At 39.4% G+C, this 18,973-nt stretch overlaps 1 protein-coding gene across 8 annotated transcripts in view; it reads left to right on the forward strand.

Annotated features, from left to right (window-relative positions):
• The window catches only part of Mphosph9 (M-phase phosphoprotein 9), a 73,394-nt gene that overhangs the window by 35,254 nt on the left and 19,167 nt on the right, over positions 1-18,973 (forward strand). For 7 of the 8 annotated variants that reach the window (XM_048447235.3, XM_048447234.3, XM_085679058.2 and 4 more), the window contains exons 13-15: positions 3,044-3,091; positions 3,917-3,981; positions 14,565-14,666. In XM_048447235.3, the coding sequence (XP_048303192.3) occupies positions 3,044-3,091; positions 3,917-3,981; positions 14,565-14,666 (215 nt within the window). The remainder of the gene's footprint in view (positions 1-3,043; positions 3,092-3,916; positions 3,982-14,564; positions 14,667-18,973) is intronic. The other variant, XM_085679064.2, reaches the window with a different exon arrangement.

The raw sequence follows: 18,973 nt of genomic DNA on the forward strand, positions 1-18,973 counted from the left end.
GTCACCGTTTGAGTTGTCATAACACCTGTGGCTGACAGGGTAAAATGATACAATCCAGATTCAGGACAGGGCTTTTTTGAGACAGGGGCTTGCCATATTGCCCACACTTGTCTTGAACTTGTGATTCCCTTGTCCCAGTCTCTTGTGTGCTGTAGTTATAGGTGTTCACTCCCATGCCTGGCTATTTGTTACTGTTTTTGTGTTGCCAGCCCCCTCCCTACATTCCATTCTGCAGTTATAGTCTAGAACCTAATGGTATCATTGTTTGTGTGTGTGTGCTCTCTGTGGTGCTTCATTATTATCCATTTCCCATTCCCTGCCCCGGGTGCTAGGGTGGAGTCTAGAACACCGTTCAAGGTATGCTACCAATAGAGCTGCGTCCATGGTCCTTTAGAGACAGATTGCTTTTTTGTTTGCTTTGTTTCAAGACAGGGTTTCTCTGTGTAGTCCTGGCTGTTCCAGAACTTGCCCTGTAGACCAGGCTGACCTTGAACTCAGAGATTAGCCTTCTGAGTTGTGTCTGCCTCCTGAGTGCTGGGATTAAAGGCATGTGGCATGTGTGACTACTTCCCAGTTCAGTTTGATTTTTAATTTTTTTTTTATTTTATGTGCTTTGGTATTTACCTGCATATATTGTGTGAGGTATATATTGTGGAACTGGAGTTACAGTTATGAGCTGTCATGTGGTTGCTGGGAATTGAACTCAGGACTGTTGGAAGAGCAGGCAATGCTCTTAACCGCTGAGCCCTCTGTTTTACCTTTCGCTGGAATAGCAACCAGTGCTCTTAACCTCTGAGCCATCTCTCCAGCACTGTTTGATTTTTTTTTTTTTTAAACAGGATTTCACTGTAACTATCAAGCCTATCCTGGACCTAGCTCTTGTAAACCAGGCTGGCCTCAAACTCGCGGAGATCCTCTTGCCTCTGCCTCCCGAGTGCTGGGATTAAAACCGTGTGGCAACCACTACCTGGTGATTTTTTTAAAAACTTTATTATGTGTGTGTATGTATGGTGTGTGTGTGTGTGTGTGTGTGTGTGTGAGTGTTGACACATGTATGGAGATCATAAGACAACTTTGAGGAGTTGGTTCTTCCACTGTGGATTCCAAGGATTGAACTCAGGCTTACATATCTTCTGCCCCCTGAGCTGTCTGCTCAACTCAGGTTTAGTTTTTTTTTTAAACATTTATTTATTTTTATTTTGGGTGTATAAGTATTTTGCCTGCATGCATGTGCACTGTGTGCATGCTTAACATATACAGAGGCTGTAAAAGGGCGCCAGCTCTCTTGGAACTGCAGTCAGATGGTTGTAAGCTGCCAGCGAGTGTAGGTGATGAACCCAGATCCTCTAAAAGAGCAGCCAATGTTCTTGCCACTGAGCTATCTTTCTAGACCCAGCTTTGAATTTTTTATCTTGATTTAATTTCACTTAAAATTGGATTAATAAAACATTGATAATGGATTGGGTTTCTAAATTGTATGTTTTTTTAAAATAAGGTTTCTTTTTTCTATTTTATCTTCTATCTGTCTGTCTATCTATCTATCTATCTATCTATCTATCTATCTATCTATCTATCTATCTATCATCTATCTATGTGTGCATACATGCATGCACATATACCATGGCACATGTGTAGAGGACAACTTGTGGGTCCTGGAAATCAAAAACAGGTTGTCTTGCTTTTAGGCATGGGCCTTCACTTGCCATCTTGCTGGCTCTCTAAGATTGTTATCATTTTTTAATATCTGGATTCTTAAGTTATGGTACTTTAATGATCTGAAGTCACTTTGTCTTGAAGTCTTTCTGGTAGTGTTGATTGTGCTTCTTCCTTTGTTCCTAGACGTTATTGTTGTGGAATTAAATAGAAGTGTTTCTCAAGTCTGAATGAGGACAGGGCTGGTGGTGAGACGCTCAGACACTGTAGTAACTAATTCCACGGCTTCTTGTTGCTCTAATCAGTTTGGTCATGGCCTGTGACTTCTGCCTTCCAGCAATGTTTTTATGGTCAGCTGATCTTTGTCACTGTTTTTCCCCACTTTGGGGGCTTTGGGGTCTTGCCCTGTTGGAAATGATGCAGTTTGGTTCTGTGTTCATTGCGGCACCTAAGAGACTGTTCACTCTGGGAATTTTGTTTTGTAGGTTTGTTTTTCTTTCTGTTCTTTATAGATTTTGTGGGGGGGGGGAGGGGTGGTGGGTGTTTTGAGTCAGAGTTTCTCTGTGTAACAGTCCTCCCTGTCCTGGAACTCTCTGTAGACCAAGCTGGCCTCGAACTCACTGAGTTCTGCCTGCCTCTGCTTCCTGAGTGCTAGGGTTAAAGGCATGTGCCACCACCGCCCAGCATGTTTTTGTTATTTTAAGAACCATTCCTATACTTTCTGCCTAGCAGTGTGAACACATCCTCATCCTGGGCCTTTCTGGGTATCTCATATGGAAGTCTGACTGGCCTCAAATTTGCCATCTTTCTTCTGCAGCCCCTAAATACTGGGATTGCAGGGTGTACCGTCATATATATTTTTAAATAATACTAGGTTTTTTGGCATCCCATTTTTATGTTATACAATAAATGTAGGAAAGTTTAATGAATCTTATGTAATAAATTTTTAAAAGACAATACAAATACATTTTACTATTACATTGAGGGCTCAATTTGCTATTGCTCTGTTTTACTTTTTTTTTAAAAAAAATGTTTATTTATTATGTATACAATATTCTGTTTGCATGTATGCCTTCAGGCCAGAAGAGGGCACCAGACTTCATTACAGATGGTTATGAGCCACCATGTGGTTGCTGGGAATTGAACTCAGGACCTTTGGAAGAGCAGGCAATGCTCTTAACCACGGAGCCATCTCTCCAGCCCTCTGTTTTACCTTTAAAATTGTTTCATACTTAAAGTGCCTTCAAACATTTTATCAGGGTTGTCCCATTCCTTTTTTCAGAAGCACTGCTTCTGTGTTGGCCTTCTTTTCCTGACACTGGCAGTTGAAGGGTGCTGTTCCTTTGTTACCTGTTCAGTTCTGTGGTACAACTCTCTGTTTTCTTTGCAGCTTTTAGGAGAGTACGAGTCCCTCGGAAAAGAGCACGGGCGTGTAAAGGTAATGGGCAAAAGACCTGACCTTCCCCATCTCTCCATCTGGAGCAGTTTGAACCAGTCCATGTATTTACCCTTCCTGCGTTAATACCTTTATTTTCAGATCTTCTACTTGGCTGAACCTTTGTGAGATCTGATAATTTGCCAAATATTATTGAATGGCTGTTATATTTGATGTGAGTTGAGATGAAACTAGGTAGAAGAATTTAAATAATATATAAATTCTAATCCCTGTACATATAAAGTTAACATTTTCAAAGCATTATTCTTTAATGGAGTAGTAAGAATTTACCCTTTGTGTCTGAAATGGTAGCTGATGCACTGTTTGCAGTTGTATAGCTGAACTTAATGAAGCACCACAGTGAGTAGGCAGAAAGTGGTTCCAGCCAGTCTGCTGCATGCAGAAGGAGAGTATGAATTTGTAAGGTTAGTGAAAAGACCTGTAAAGTTAGTGAAAAGCTACAGCTGAGACTGGGTTCAGAAATAAACCACAGTGTCTGAAACATCACTTCAGGTTTTTGTTGTGCCATTCTGCTAAGCTGTCAGTCGTGTTCATAGCCAAAATAGATCCATCTTAATGTGGGGTTGCTTCTAGTTAAGCATGCAATGGGTTGCATCTGTTAGAGTCCTGGGTATAGGCCAGTGTTTATGCTATTGCTTCCCCCTTGAGTTGCCTGGATTGGTTCCACACTGATGCCATCCTTGCTGAGTTTCATGGTAATTGACAGCTGCTTGTTTAGCCTTACATTAGCTTTCTATTGCACACTTTGAAGTAAAAGTTTCCATCTGCATGCTTATCTTCAGTTACGGAAATTTTTTCTCCCCTTAGGATACATTAAACACAACTGAGAACAAATTGCTTGATGCACACACTCAGATTTCTGATTTGAAAAGGTAAATGTCCTTTTTATTCTTCTGTGTAAATTCTTACTGCAATAATAAAATATGCTGCTAATTGTCCTTTGTGTTTGTATTGACAAGGAGGAAAATAAACTCTCTCCTGAGGGTGTTTAAAATTGACAGTAAGTTTTATCCTAATCCTTGGACGTGGAAATACATTACATTTTAGCTCAGAAGATACTTAAGTCATTAAAATATATTGGTGGTTTGTAGCACGAATAATAAAAACCCAGAGACAGATATTAGGGTTCAAGCTGAAGATCAGAAAAGCAAAGCAAAAAGCCACTAGAGAGATCTTACCACTATGAAATCTTCAGACTAAAAGAGAATGAGGTCCTGTCTCATCTCGCCTCAAATTACTCTCTAGTGCTGGGATTACAGGCATGCACCACCATCACCACCAGGCCCCTATGGCTAACTATAGTGTGGCTTCTGGGATTAAAGGTGTGTGCCACCATTGCCTGACCTGTATGACTGACTAGTGTGGCTGTTTTGTGTTCTGGTCTTTAGGCAAACTTTATTTATTAAAATACAAATGAAATATCACTACATTCCCCCCTTTTTGTCTAAAATTAATAAAGGCTATAACTAATATAAGAAAAAATATATACAATAAGACCAATAACTATATACAATATATACAGTCAATAAATATATTAACAACGTCTAGTACTTTTGGGTTTGACAAATTCAGAGAAAATGCTCCATATCCATCCTATCTTGTGAGTCCAAAGTCTTGTACTTTCTGTCATAACTTGCTTTCTGCACCAGGTAAACAAGGAAAACTAGAACTCTCTAGTCTTCAACTCCATCAGAAACCCGAGAAGAAAATAATATTAGCTGAGTAAGCAGGAAGTGCAAGCAAACAACTTCTAAAATATATGAGAAACGACAGAAACAGCTGACTGCCTTGACAGTCACCCAAAGTTCTTCTGCAGTGTTGGGGCATCCATCTTCTGCCCACAGGCCTAGCATAGCTGATACACTTCTTTGTGAAGCAGGATATTCTTTTTTTTTTCTTTTTATAATTAAATTTTTTTTTATTGATTTTATTGAGCTATATATTTTTCTCTGCTCCCCTATCTTCCTCTCCCCTCGCCTTCTACCCTCTCCCATGGTCCCCATGCTCCCAATTTACTCAGGAGATCTTGTCTTTTTCTACTTCCCATGTAGATTAGATCCATGTATGTCTCTCTTAGGGTCTTCTTTGTTGTCTAGGTTCTCTGTGATTGTGAATTGTAGGCTTGCTTTCCTTGCTTTATGTCCAAAAGCCACTTTTAAGTGAGTACATATGATATTTGTCTTTCTGGATCTATGTTACCTCACTCAATATGATGTTTTCTATATCCATTCATTTGCTCACAAATTTCAAGATTACCTTATTTTTTTCTGTTGTGTAGTACTTCATTGTGTAAATATACCACATTTTCCTTATCCATTCTTCGGTTGAGAGGCATTGAGCTTGTTTCCAGGTTCTGGCTGTGACAAGCAATGCTATATGAACATAGTTAAGTACATGTCCTTGTGACATGATTGAGCATCCTTTGGGTATATACCCAAAAGTGGTCCTGCTCCGTCTTGAGGTAGGTTGTTTCCTAATTTTCTGAGAAATTGCCATACTGATTTCCAAAGCGACTGTACAAGTTTGCACTCCCACTAGCAATAGAGAGGGTACCCATAACCTCTCCAGCATAAGTTGTTATCATTGTTTTTGATCTTCCATTCTTACAGGTGTAAGATGGAATCTCAGGTTTTTTCATTTTGTTTTGTTTTTTTGTTTGTTTGTCTTTCGAGACAGGGTTTCTCTGTAGCTTTGGAATCTGTCCTGGAACTAGCTCTTGTAGACTGGGCTGGCTTCAAACTCACAGAGATCCACCTGCCTCTGCCTCCACAGTACTGGGATTAATGGTATGTGCTACCACTGTCCGGCTGCAAGTTCAATTATAGCAGGTGATTTAACTACTAACCTGCATTTCCTTATTATCCTAAACAGTTGGTAATAATAATTTTCAAGGACTAGAAATTTGCATTACATTGTTAAATGAATTATTTAAGTACAATACCTTGAATGAGAGAGTAGAAATGTATGTATAGTATGTTCTAACAAAATTAATCTCAAATTTGTATCAATATACAAAATTGATATACAGTATACAAAACATTTAAAACTAGTAGTTGCTTTTTAAAAGTAGATTCAGTAATCTACCTTTTTTATCTTACCATATCTATGTCCTCCCCTTTTTTTCAAACAAGAACCTTGAATCTAATTTCCTTTGTTTAGCTTTTTTTCCCCTGATCCAATACCAATAGCAACTTGTAACCAATCCCCTTAAACAATGACAAATATCTGTAACCCTCTGACATCAAAAACTACCCACCCCACCCCTTGGGAATGTAGACATCGTATTCTTAAATTTACTTCCTGCTGTCTGGGGGGTGACAGCGTCTTTAGGGGATCCTGAAAAGAAAAATTTGTGTCAATTGTCAAGTCCTGGGAGAGGTAGCTGTATTATTTGCTGTCCAGTCTGTGTGTAATGGGAACGTGCAGGGCTCAGAGTAGTCTGTTAGCTTGGATTGTCTCAGCTACCCACCTTGAAATTATTCTGAGCAGTTTGTAGTCCAAAGGTGATCTTTAGGTGGTGTTTTTCAGCTTAGTGGTGTAATCATGGTCCTGGAGGAATTGTCATTGTGGGGCTCCATCCTCATTTTGGAGATTTCAAAGGTCGCTGTTAGACATGCTTATGGTTCACTGCTGAAATCTGATAGAGATTCAAACCTGAAATCATGTACAGGAAGACAAATGAAACCTTTTTCTAGAATTAGTTAGTACTCTATATGACCATTAATATCATGACAAAAAATTTAGAATATATGTATTAATCTTACAACATTTATACTTCCAAGAGTCAATATAAAAACCAAACGATTATGAGATTAGTGAAAATAAAATAGTCCTTAAATATTTGTTTTTCTTCTGTACCATATCAGGTGGTTCTTCGGATATTAGCAGAGATTTTAGATTTCACTTTAATAAACCTGCTTGGGTTTAGGGAAGGAGAGAGCCACCCTCCAACTCCAAAGCGAGCTTTAATCGTTAATTGACCTGAGACTACAAAAGAACATTTGCATTATGTATCTGTAGAGAACAACAGAAACAAACAATTGGGAAGGTTTATAAAATACTATTCTGTTGAAAATGTGATATATCAATAGGCCAATTTACTCTTCTTCTTCAGACATTATTTTTTGGGATGACTTGTCCTTTTTCTTCAGATGTCTCATTTGTCCAGTGGTCTTTGGATTCCTTAGCTGGATGTCTTCATTCCCTGAAAAGACAAAAAGAAAATCTCTCCCTAACCCTAATTTTGTGGAGATTCTCTTTTGGCAAGTTATATCTGATCAAATGAAATGCATTTGTTAGTTTTATATGTTAGTTTAGATTAAATGGCCATGTTGTTTGATGTTCTATCATCTCTTCTAATTAAGAGGTGTCTCTTGTTCAAATCGAATTTTTATCGATTTTGATGTTATTCATGATTTTTCTCCTGGGGAAATCAAAAGCAAAACCTCTTCCCCAACATAACATATGTCCTGGTTTTCATTCTAAGGTCAGTACATCTTTAAAGTATATCGACTGATTTCCTTCCATAGATTTTTCTACTATACAATGTCTCTCTGTGGCTATTGTTTGTTTCTCATCAGCATTTAGAGAATTCAAAGTTACTAAAGCATTATGCAATCTATTTCTGGGAGTATTTATCCTCCCTTTCTGTTTATTTAATATAGCCTTTAGAGTTTGATTTGATCTTTCTTTCCACCTTTCTGTTTATTTAACATATCTCTTAGAGTTTGATTTGATCTTTCTATAACTGCCTATCTGTAGGATTGTGTGGTATACCTATAATATACTTTATATAAGTGAAAAGATGTTTCATTTTCTTGAAGATATATGCTGGAGCATTGTCTGTAAGTTGTCTGTTGAAAACTTGAATGGGTATCAACCGTGTGGTGTCCGTATTTTAGTTTTCCAAATTCTACAAAATAGAATAATACATCCATCTTCCAGATTTCATTCCAGTACCCTTTGGGTTACTTCCTACAGGTAGTAGCATTTGGTTGTATAAAGAACAAGTAGGACATTTCCTTGACTCATTGTCACATGATAGAACAAGTATTTTTTTTTAATCTTTGCTATTGACATGATATTTTAAAATGAAATTCTGAGGCCTTCTGCACATTTCCAATCAATAATTGATCAGTTTCTGTATTACCTTGTGCTAGAGGACCTGACAGACCCTTATGGGATCAGATGTGTGTTATATATATGAGATGATGCCAATTCCTGGTTATATCTTGTAACTGAATAAATAATGAAGTCAATTCTGTATCTCATATAAATTCAGTTGTTTCAATATGCAAAACAACTCCTAAATATTGCAAATTGGTAGCTATGTTGAGAGGTTCTTTAAAATCCCTTAATATCATGAGACTAGCATATAATTCTGAATTGTACAGAATTGTAAGGGCTCTGTTCCACTTAACTTAAATTCTCTGATTCATAACCTTCCTTTCCTGATTTATTTGTATCAGGATAGAGTGTAGGGGCTCTAGTTATTGATGTATCCCCTGCAATGTAAGGAATTGTCCAATTAGTTCTCTGTATGAGTCGAATTTTCTTGCTTTTAGGATAGTTGTTGTTAATCTCTCCCAAAAAATTACTAGAAGCTCTTTACCAGGGCCCACTTTCTTTCTGTAATTTGTCAATTTCATCATTATTAAAAGGCACTATAACTTCTGCTGGGTCTATTCCTGCTAATTGACAAGGTCACAGTTTTCCTTTTAGACTTAACTCAGAGACTTTTTCCACGTAAGTTTTTAATTTTTTACTCAATTCATTCTAAGCTAATGTCTTCCCTCGGCAAATAAATTGCTGTAGGGAAATATTTGGAGGGTAATATGACCAGAATGCAGTTAAAATTTGGATTCACACAATCCATATGTGCCTTCTGTAATTTCTCTACAATCAAAGACAATTTTCTCTCAGCTTCAGCTGATAATTCCCTGGGACTACTTAAGGTTTTGTTTAAGTTAATCAGGTCATCATGACCTACTCCAATAGTGCTCCGTAGATGGGAAATGTCTCCTAGCAATCTTTGAAAGTCATTAAGAGTCTGTAGTCAATCTCTCCTAATTTGTACCTTTTGGGGTCTAATTTTTTGTAAACCTATTTTATTGCCTAAATAATTAATAGAATCTTCTCTTTGTATTTTTTCAGGAGCAATTTGTAATCCCCAGCAAGGCAAAGTTTTCTTAACTTCTTCAAACATTTTTTTCTAAAGTATCTACAATTGAATCAGATAGCAAAATGCTGTCCATGTAATGGTAAACTATAGCTTGAGAAAATTGTTTTTGTATCATTTCCAGTGGCTGATTTACAAAATATTAAATAGTGGCACAGGGTGGCGCTATTTAATATTTTCTGTGGGAGACCCTTCCATTTATATCTGTTAGCAGGCTGAGAATTATTGTAAGTAGGTAGGCACTGTGAAGACAATTTTTTTTTTGTTTTTTTCTTGTAAGGTATAGTGAAGAAACAATCTTTTAAATCAATACCTGTAAGGGCCATCCTTTAGGCAATAGAGAAAGCAAAGGAATGCCAGACTGTGTAGAGTCTATTGACTAAATTACCTTATCAACAGCTCTTAGATCTGTCACCATTCTTCATTTTCCAGATTTCTTTTTAACAACAAATACAGGAGAATTCCAAGGTTCTTCAATATGTTGATTATCTAGCTGCTTCTGTACCAGCTGTTCTATAGCCTGCAGTTTCTTTATTGTTAAAGGCCATTGCTTAACCCATACAGGTTTGTCTGTCAACCATTTTAAAGATGGGGCTGTTGGTGCCTTTGAAATATCAGCAGCTGTTGTGCCCTGTTCTTGTACAACCTGAATGGTTGGTGACTGTTCTTTATAAGGTCTTCTAATATTTTTCCCAGAAATATACATTAATTTATGGTTTGTTTCTAATATCAGGAGAATGTTAATCTGAGTATTCCATTGCTGTAACAAATTATGTCCCCACAAATTCATTGCTATGTTAGCCACATATGGTTTTAATTTTCTTTCTGGCCCCATATATTCAGCCCATTTCATGTTCTGCTTTACCTGAGATAAAGTTCTGATCCCTCAAAACTGAACATTTAGATCCTGAAGAGGCCAGTTTGGATGTCAAGAGTCTGATGAAATTAGTGTTATATCCGCACCTGTGTCTATTAGACTTTCAATGACAACATTATTTATTCATAATTTTAATTTTAGTCTTTGTTTATAGAAGTTTGCCAAAATACTCACTTTATGGTTTCTCTTGAATATTTTGTTTTCTTTTCTATAGCTGTTCTATCATCCAGAGCAATATGGTTTCTTACAATAGGCATTAGGTTCTTTAATTGCTCAGGCAAGGAGTTTCCTCTACAATGGCAGGAAGTAACCGAACTGTATTTGACAGGGAGCCTGTGAGAGGCCCTACATAGAGCTTCCACAACAACAAAAGATTACCTTGACTGTTCCTTGTTGACCTACATTCATTAGTTCAGTGCCTGCCTTTGCCACACCTTCTGCATAATCCAGAAGGGAGGGGCTTCTAAATGGTTTATTCTTAGAAAAAACATTGTTTCTAGGAACATCCTGTCTACGGTCCCTTTTATGGTGACCTTGTGTGCCATAATTATAACACTTGACATTTCTAATTTTTTCTCAAATCTCTAAAAATCACCTCTCCTATCCATGCATCATCATATTCATGAGACTTAATATTAATTGTATCTTGAATCCATTTCTTCAAAGGTGCTGGTCTTGCCTTCAATGGCCTAATTATCTTTTTGTATAGACAGTTGGCATTTTCAAAAGCCAGAGATTCAATTATTATTTGTCTAGCTTCTGAATTTGAAATCATTCTATTTACTGCTGAAGTCAGTCTTTATAAGAAATCTGTGAAAGTTTCTTTTGGGGCCATGTATGACTGTAAAAAATGATTCAGTCTTTTTTTTCCTGCTTCTTCAGTTCTGTCCCTAGCATTCAAAACTGCTACATGGCATAAAGCCAGCATGTAACCATCATTGAGAGATTGTCTTTCTACAATAGCATAATTTCATTCTTCAAGAATTTGATCTTTGGAGATTTCCATGCCTCTAACTTTACTCTGTTCAATATTCTTAGCCTCTTCTCTGAACCAGGTATGCCATTGTAACTGTGGACCAGTCTCTAAAACATGTTTAACCAATTCTATTCGATCTTTAGGGATAATTCTATTACAAACTGACCATGAGTTTAACATTTGCTTCACAAAAGGTGAATGCATGCCACATGAGACTACTGCTTCCTTGAATCTCCTGAAATCTGACATGGGCGCAGGAGTCCGTGCAGCTCGTACTCTCTGTTATTTGGCAATTCCTGTATGGTTACTGGATATATTAAAGTTGGTTTGAAAACCTTAGGATGTTTCTCTCTGTTTTTAAAATGCAACGCTGAAATTGATTTTCCATTAAATTCCTCTGGGTTTGAATATCGCTGGGATCTGTTTTATTAAGTTTTTTGAAGGCCTGTATCTTAGCCCTCAGATTAACCAACTTCTTTAGTGATACATTAAAAATGATAAAGCTGATAAAGTTTACAATTGAAATTACATAAATTCCATCTAAATTAGATCTCCTCTCCATTTAACTGTTCTGGTTTCAAACTGTCTAGCATATTATCTTACAGAAACATAAATTCCTCCATTGTAATGTTTTTTTGCCCATTTTTTAATGTGGGAAGAAACCTCTTTTAGCCATTCCTTCAGAGAATTCCCAATTGTCAGCTGGGCAGTGGTGGTGCATGCCTTTAATCCCAGCTTGGGAGGCAGAGGCAGGCAGATCGCTGTGAGTTCGAGGCCAGCCTGGTTTACGAGAGCGAGTTCCAGGACAGGCACCAAAGCTACAGAGAGAAACCCTGTCTCAAAAAAACTAAAAAAAAAAAAAAAAATTCCCAATTGTCTTTCCAAATGTACCAATGATGTTGATGAAGCTGCCAGAGAAGAGGGTCAGGGAGAGCCTGCAACCCATGGTAGATAGTGGTAGGGAGAGAGACACAGAGAGAAGTGGGGTGGAGAGGAGAGAGAAAGTAAGCGAGCGAGCTAGCCGTCTGAAAAAACACTGGGGGGGGGGAGCACACGTGGAGAGAGACTCCCTAAAGGCAGAACCAACCAGCCAGTATAGGGCCCGTGATTCCTGTGGCGTTTGGAGCCCAGGTACTTCTGGAGTTCGGGTGTTAGCTGCAGAGTATTTCAGAGAAGCTACATATACAATAGGAATATCTTCAATTCTCTCAGATTCTTGGAGAAGGAAAGAAGGCCTAGCTGGGTGGGACTGAAACCCCACATGCAGCTTCTGCGGGAGCCCCACATACAGCTCCGGCTTGTACCAGTGACTAAAAAGTCACAGGCAAATGGCTTTTTCAGAAATTCGTATCCCAAACGTTGGGCACCATATATAGCATGAATAATTAAAACCCAGAGACAGATATTTGAGTTCAACCTGAAGATCAGAAAATCAAAGCCATTAAGCCACTAGAGAGCTCTTACCTCTATGAAATCTTCAGACTGAAAGAAAGAGAGCGAGTTCATGTCTTATCCTGCCTTATATTCCTCCCTAGTGCTGGAATTAAAGGCGTGCACCACCATTGTCCTGTCTCTATGGAAAACTAGTATGGCTACTGGGGTTAAAAGTATGTGCCACCACTGCCTGGCCTGTATGGCTGACTAGTGTTACTGTTTTGTGTTCTGGCCTTCAGGCATGCTTTATTTATTAAAATATAAATGAAATATCACTACAGAGGTTGAGTCAGGTGCATGCATTTCTCCAGACATTATGCTTTTGGAATGGGACATAATGAGAAGTCTGAATGGTAACTTCTAGAAGGAATTGGAAGGAGCAATCTGTTTCACTTTGTTTCTCTGGCACTCTGAAAGAAAATGAAATTCTATATGTTTGTGGGAATCCGCTTCCTAAAAGACCTGGCTTGGATCAGATGTAGTGACACACGTCTTTAATCCTAGCACTCAGGAGGCAGAGGCAAGTGGATCTCAGTGAGTTTGAAGCCAGTCAGGGCTACACAGAGAAAGCCTTTCTCGAAAAACCAGACTAAAACAACAAAAAAATACCTGGTTTGGAGACTTAATGATCTTGAATAGGTAACAGCAGTCATAAATGATCTAAATATCTTAATTTGGACTGGAGAGATGGCTCAGTGATTAAGAGCACACTGCACTCTTCCAGAGCACATGAGTTCAGTTTCCAGCACCCATGTAAGGTGCATCACAACCTCCTGTAACTCCAGCTCCAGGGAATCTAGCTTCCTCTCTTAGCCTCTGTTCCTACACCCATGGCACATGCTTACACAAAGACATGTATCCATACACATTATTAACACTAAATTTTTTTAAAAAGGAATATCTATATCTAAATTAGTTTCCACACATATTTTTAATAGTTACATTTGGATCTATTAATACCCTAAGTTTAGAAATGTACTGCAATGTGAAGGATTTACACAGAGCAGAATAGCCAAGTATCTAGATGTGCCACCTGCCTACCATGTTGGAGGGATAACCTGTCATGTTAGAGCCTTTCCTTCTCGAGGTTAGTGGAAGTCCCTTTTGCTGGCTCCCATACACAAGTTTAAAAGCAAGGAAAGAGGGGCAGATGAGCACTTGTACACATGCCCGACACCTGGAGTTCAATCCCTGGATCCCACAAGGTAGCAGGAGAGAAGTGACTCCTGAGAGTTGGCCTCTGACCTCCACACACCCACAGTGACTAGCCTGTACTCACATACTCGAGCACACTCACTCACTAACTTGAGTCAAATTAATACATTGAAAGAAAAGGCCATGCTAATTGGAAACAGTTGTTTGGGGTAGTTATCTTCTGGTGAGAGAATCGAAAGGAGGCTTTTATTTCTGAACATGGAACAGATGAGATGAATTGCCGCCTCATCTCTGGGGTGAGAGTTATTAGGAATAGTCTAGCTTTTGCCTCTTATAAAAATTAGGATGCTATTTTTTTGTTGTTGTTTTTTGTTTTTCAAGACAGGGTTTCTCTGTGGCTTTGGAGCCTGTCCTGGAACTAGCTCTTGTAGACCAGGCTAGCCTCGAGCTCACAGAGATCCGCCTGCCTCTGCCTCCCGAGTGCTGGGATTAAAGGCATGCGCGATCACTACCTGGCTAGGATGCTATTTTTTAAATTTAATTTCTGTCCTGCATACTTCATAGATGCCTGCTTATCCTTCCTTCCTTAGTGATAGTCTAGGCAATGCGGCTTTGCAGAGGCCAGTGTCCTTGCTGTCCTGCGTATTCCCCTGTCTCCCACACCCTTTTCTTTCTTTTAGCTTTTCAAAGTTTAGTGGTGCCACTTTACTGTGAAGGAAGTTTCTGGAGAGCAGGCTATTATTGCCTTCCTAAAGAGGGACAGTTAAGTAACACCTGGTAGTTTAGCTCCGTTTTCAATCTGTGGTAATGTCTTTGTCTTACTGTTTTGATCTAGGATGATCTCAAAACTCGAAACCCAGGTGAAACAAGTAGAGCATGAGAATACGCTGAGTCTTCGTCACAGCGCTAGAGCTCCCACGAGGCCATCCCGGGCCAAGTAAGTGACTTCACATAGTGTCCTTGCAGCAAGAAATAGTACATGCTTCTAATGAGGTCCTCTGTTAATTAGGAAGCTGGAGCTAAATATCCTTATGGTCTTAAATGTGCATTAAAGTCACAATCGCTGGATGTCATTCAGAGCCCTACAAAGAAGCAGTTTCGAGGCTTAGAAAAGCACAGAGTTAGGTGGGCATTGTGTTCTTGATGCTGTCTCCAGTGCTCTCCACATCTCTTACTTTTTTAAAGACCTTCTTTTTCCTTGTAAGCAACTTTTTTAAAAAAAGACTTATTTCTATTGTTTTTAAGTATGTGTCTGTGCGGGTATTTATGAACTTGAGTCGAAAAGCAGGTGACAGGTTCCTGGAGCTGGAATTCCTGGAAGCTGTGAGCCACCTGACATGCGTCCTAGGAGCTCAACTCAGGTCCCTGTGAAAGAGCTATGAGCACCTTTATCCTCTGAACCATCTCTCCAGCCCTAAGTCATTTTTAATGAGAGTTATAGATGAGATTATTTTATTTCTATGTCTTTTCAAGCGTTTCTTCCTTATATTTGCTTTCCATCATTTTCCTGCTTGGTGAGATTTGGCTCTCTGTTCCAGAATCTTTTTGTGTTCCTTGTTCTTTGCTGAGGCAAATACCCATATGGACAGTTGTGCCATTAACCTACTCTCCACTGTCCCCTTTCAATGTGGATGACAGCCAGGCATGGTGGCATGTGCCTCTTTAATCTCAGTATTTAGAGGCAGAAGCAGGTTGATCTCTTTGAGTTTGAGGCTAGCCTGCTTAGCAAGTCTCATTCCAGCCAGGGCTACATAGAGAGACCCTGTCTCAAAAACAAAACAGCAAACCCCAATGTGAATAGCATATTTTTTTCTATAAACTCGACTGAATTGCTAATCTGCTGACCTTTGTAGTGTCCTCCCACAACCCGAACCCCATAATTTTTTTTCTGATGGGTGTAGAAGACATCGCCCTGTCTCCCAGATCTTTGAAAAGAAGAGAAATAGTTGGAAATAGTGGTGTACTTGGGTGGCAGAGGCAGGGCGGGTCTCTGAATTCAAGGCCAGCCTGGTCTGCGTAGTGAGTTCCATGACAGCCAGAGTTACATAAAGAGACCCTGTCTCAGAAAAAAGAAAAAAAAAAAAAAAAAAAACCGAAAGGAAGGAAGCAAGGAAGAAAGGAAAGGAAAGAAAAAAAATGAAGAAAACCCTCGAGTGTGGGATGCAGCCTTGGTTTGTTTTATGGTTTTTGCTTCATTCAAAGTTGTGCAGGGTGGAACTTCATTTTAGCAGCTGTCTCTGTGGCCACAGCTTCAGAGGGAGCACAGTTTCTTACCTGTAAGAACAAGGACACTGGACTAGAGAGCGTTGTAAAGCTTTAGCACTAAAACCCTACACGACTTTCTTCTGTTAGTGGAGAGACCTTTGAGGATGGATCTCTTTTAAGTTGTGGTTTTCTGTGTTAGTTCTTTCAGAATTAGCTTTATTGTAATCTTTAGTTTAGTACTCATTTTTGGGACAGTCCTACTTTGCAGCCCTGGTTGGCCTCCTGCTTGCAGTGATGCTCTTCACTCTGCCTCCAGACGCTAAGATTACAGGAATATGCTGCCCAGCACAGTGCCACCTGGATGACACATTTACAGAAGAAGGATTTTATCTATCACAATTTGGTTTTTAATTATGATTTTTATGTAAGCTATATTAATGAGTAGATCATTATTTCATAATTATGTCTGTCAGAAAGAAATTAAATTGTGATTTCTAGCCTTTCTAAGTCATAATTGTTAAAACACTATCTAGATCTTTGTTTAGCAATTATAATACAATATAATGGATTCTTATATTTAAAAGAAAAGTTAGGTCCTGTAGAGATGACGTAGTAATTAAGGGCACTCACAACTCCAGAAGAACCTGAGTTCTTAACATCCATGTTGGCAGCAAACTATTGCTTGTTACTCCACCTTCGGGGGATGTGACACCCTCTTCTCAGCTCTGTGGGAACTGCACTTATATACATGAGCCTACATTCACATACAGATACCTATAATTAAAAAATAAAAAAATGTCTTTTAAAATCTTTTTTAAAAAGTAAAGAAATAGCCAGATGGTGGTGGTGCACGCCTTTAATCCCAGCACTCGGGAGTCAGAGGTAGGCATATCTATATGAGTTTGAGACCAGCCTGTTCTACAGAGCAAGTTCCAGTACAGGGGTCAAAATTACACAGAAACCCTGTCTCAACCCCCACCCTTCCACACACACACAAAGGAAAGAAATATTGGGCATATTTGATTTGTCTCAGCAGGTAAAGACAATTGCCACAAAGTATGATGACCTTAAACCCACATGGTGGAAGGAAAGAACCAACTCCTAAAAGTTGCCTTCTGACTTCCACATGTGAGCCAAGACGTGCATGTGTACCCACCTCACAATTTAAAAATTAATAAGTCTTAAAAGAGAAAAATTAGCTAGATGTGGTGGTGTATACACTTGCAGTCCCAGTTCTTGGGAGGTGGATATAGGAAGATATATATCCTATATCCAACAGGGTCATCCAGTTGATACCAAGCCTGGGCTATGTAAGACCTCATCTCAAACAAATAAAAGCATAAACCAAACCAAACCAAACCAAAGGAACCAAAGGTAAAAACTGAATTTCTGAGAATAAGCAAAAGAAGAGGCATAATGTTGGGTAGAAGGGGAGTCCTTCAGTGGGTTGGGATGCAAGGTGCCAGGATTTTGTGGGCGCTGTTCATTCGTATAGTTAACAGGCAGGAGGCAGAGTGAGTGTATGACCTTCAAAGGCCTGACCCTACTGACCTCTTCCCACCAGCTAGGCCCCATACCCCTGAGGTTCCATAATCTCCCAAACAGTGCCAGCATCTCAGGAGCAGCTGTGAAAGCACATGAACCTGTAGGGACGTTGATATTTACGCCATGACGCATGACTTAGACAGCCACAGCAGGAAGTTATGCAGCCCTCCGTGAACTTTCTAAGTCACGGTCAGGCATTTGGATTTTACTCTAAGTCCATTGAGAATCCTCTCAAAGATTCTTATTTTATTTTAGATTTTTTGAGGTAGGGTCTGTCTGTGTAGTCCTGGCTATCCTAGAACTTACGATGTAAACTTGGCTGCTGGCCTCAACCTGGTCATTCTACTTTTTTATCCTGAGTGCTGGAATTAAAGGCATGTGCCATTGTGTCTGACAAGGATTTTAAAGATCTATATTGTGTGTGTATATGTGTGTGTGTGTGTGTGTATATGTGTGTATGCGTGTGTATGTATGTGTATGTGTGTCTGTGTCCACTTGCCATTGTTTACATGGCAGCTAGAGGATAACTCTCTGGAATCAGTTCTCTGTTTCTACCTTTCCATAGATTCCAGGGCTCAAACCCAGTCTTTTGAGGTAAGTACCTTACGTACCGAGCTGTGACCTTGGCCCCTGAAGATTTTTATTAGAAAACAATGCCATCTGACTTTTGCTTTTTTAAAATTCTTGCCAAGAGAAAGAGATGAAACAGGAGAGCATGGAAACAGTAGATGAGTTAGGCCATTTCAGTGCGAGGAGAGCAGGTTTCTGGGTATCTGGATCTGTAAGAATGAGGCCAAGGAGGCAGCTCAGTATACAGAGGTGCTTGCTACCAGGTCTCACATCCTCATGGTGGAAGAGAGCCAACTTCCAAAAGTTGTCCTCTCACTTCTACACACGTACCGTGGCATGTCTATGCACACACGGAATAAGTAAATGTAATAAGACTACCTTTTTTATTTACAAGAAAAAAGAATTTGAAAGGTTTTGGAAGTATAATCCACAGAACATTGTTGTATCTTGGCTGGTGAGGCAAGAGATCGAGAACACCAAAAGCTGCCATGTGTTGAACTGAAGACAAGATCAGAGTGCCTGGCATGGGAATTTTTGCTTGGGATTCACGCGGACTTGAAGCAGAAATCAAGTGGGCAATGGTAAACTTAGGCTTGGAGGTCCAAACTCCTAAGTGGGAGGTACAATGTTGGAGTCGGTTATTTGCCAGCAGTGCTTACAGCTACAGGATTGATAGGAACTGAGTGTCAGTGGGAGTGGGCACAAGACAGAGCTCCCAGGAACCCTGCTTCTATGCTGGGGAGAGGAGTTTGGCAAAGGAGCCTTTGAAACTGCTGCTGGAAGTGAGGAGGGAAATTGAAGCAGCTATCGGTTAGAGCAAGGACTGAAAAGGCCTCTTGGATTTACAAGCTGGGGGCTTCTTTAACTCAGGAGAGTGGATAGTGAGAGAAGTGTTGAAGGTGTATTGAAGACATTCTGCACATC

This window comes from Myodes glareolus, chromosome 2 (genome assembly GCF_982192425.1).
Source record: "Myodes glareolus chromosome 2, mMyoGla1.1, whole genome shotgun sequence".
Lineage (NCBI taxonomy): Eukaryota > Metazoa > Chordata > Mammalia > Rodentia > Cricetidae > Myodes > Myodes glareolus.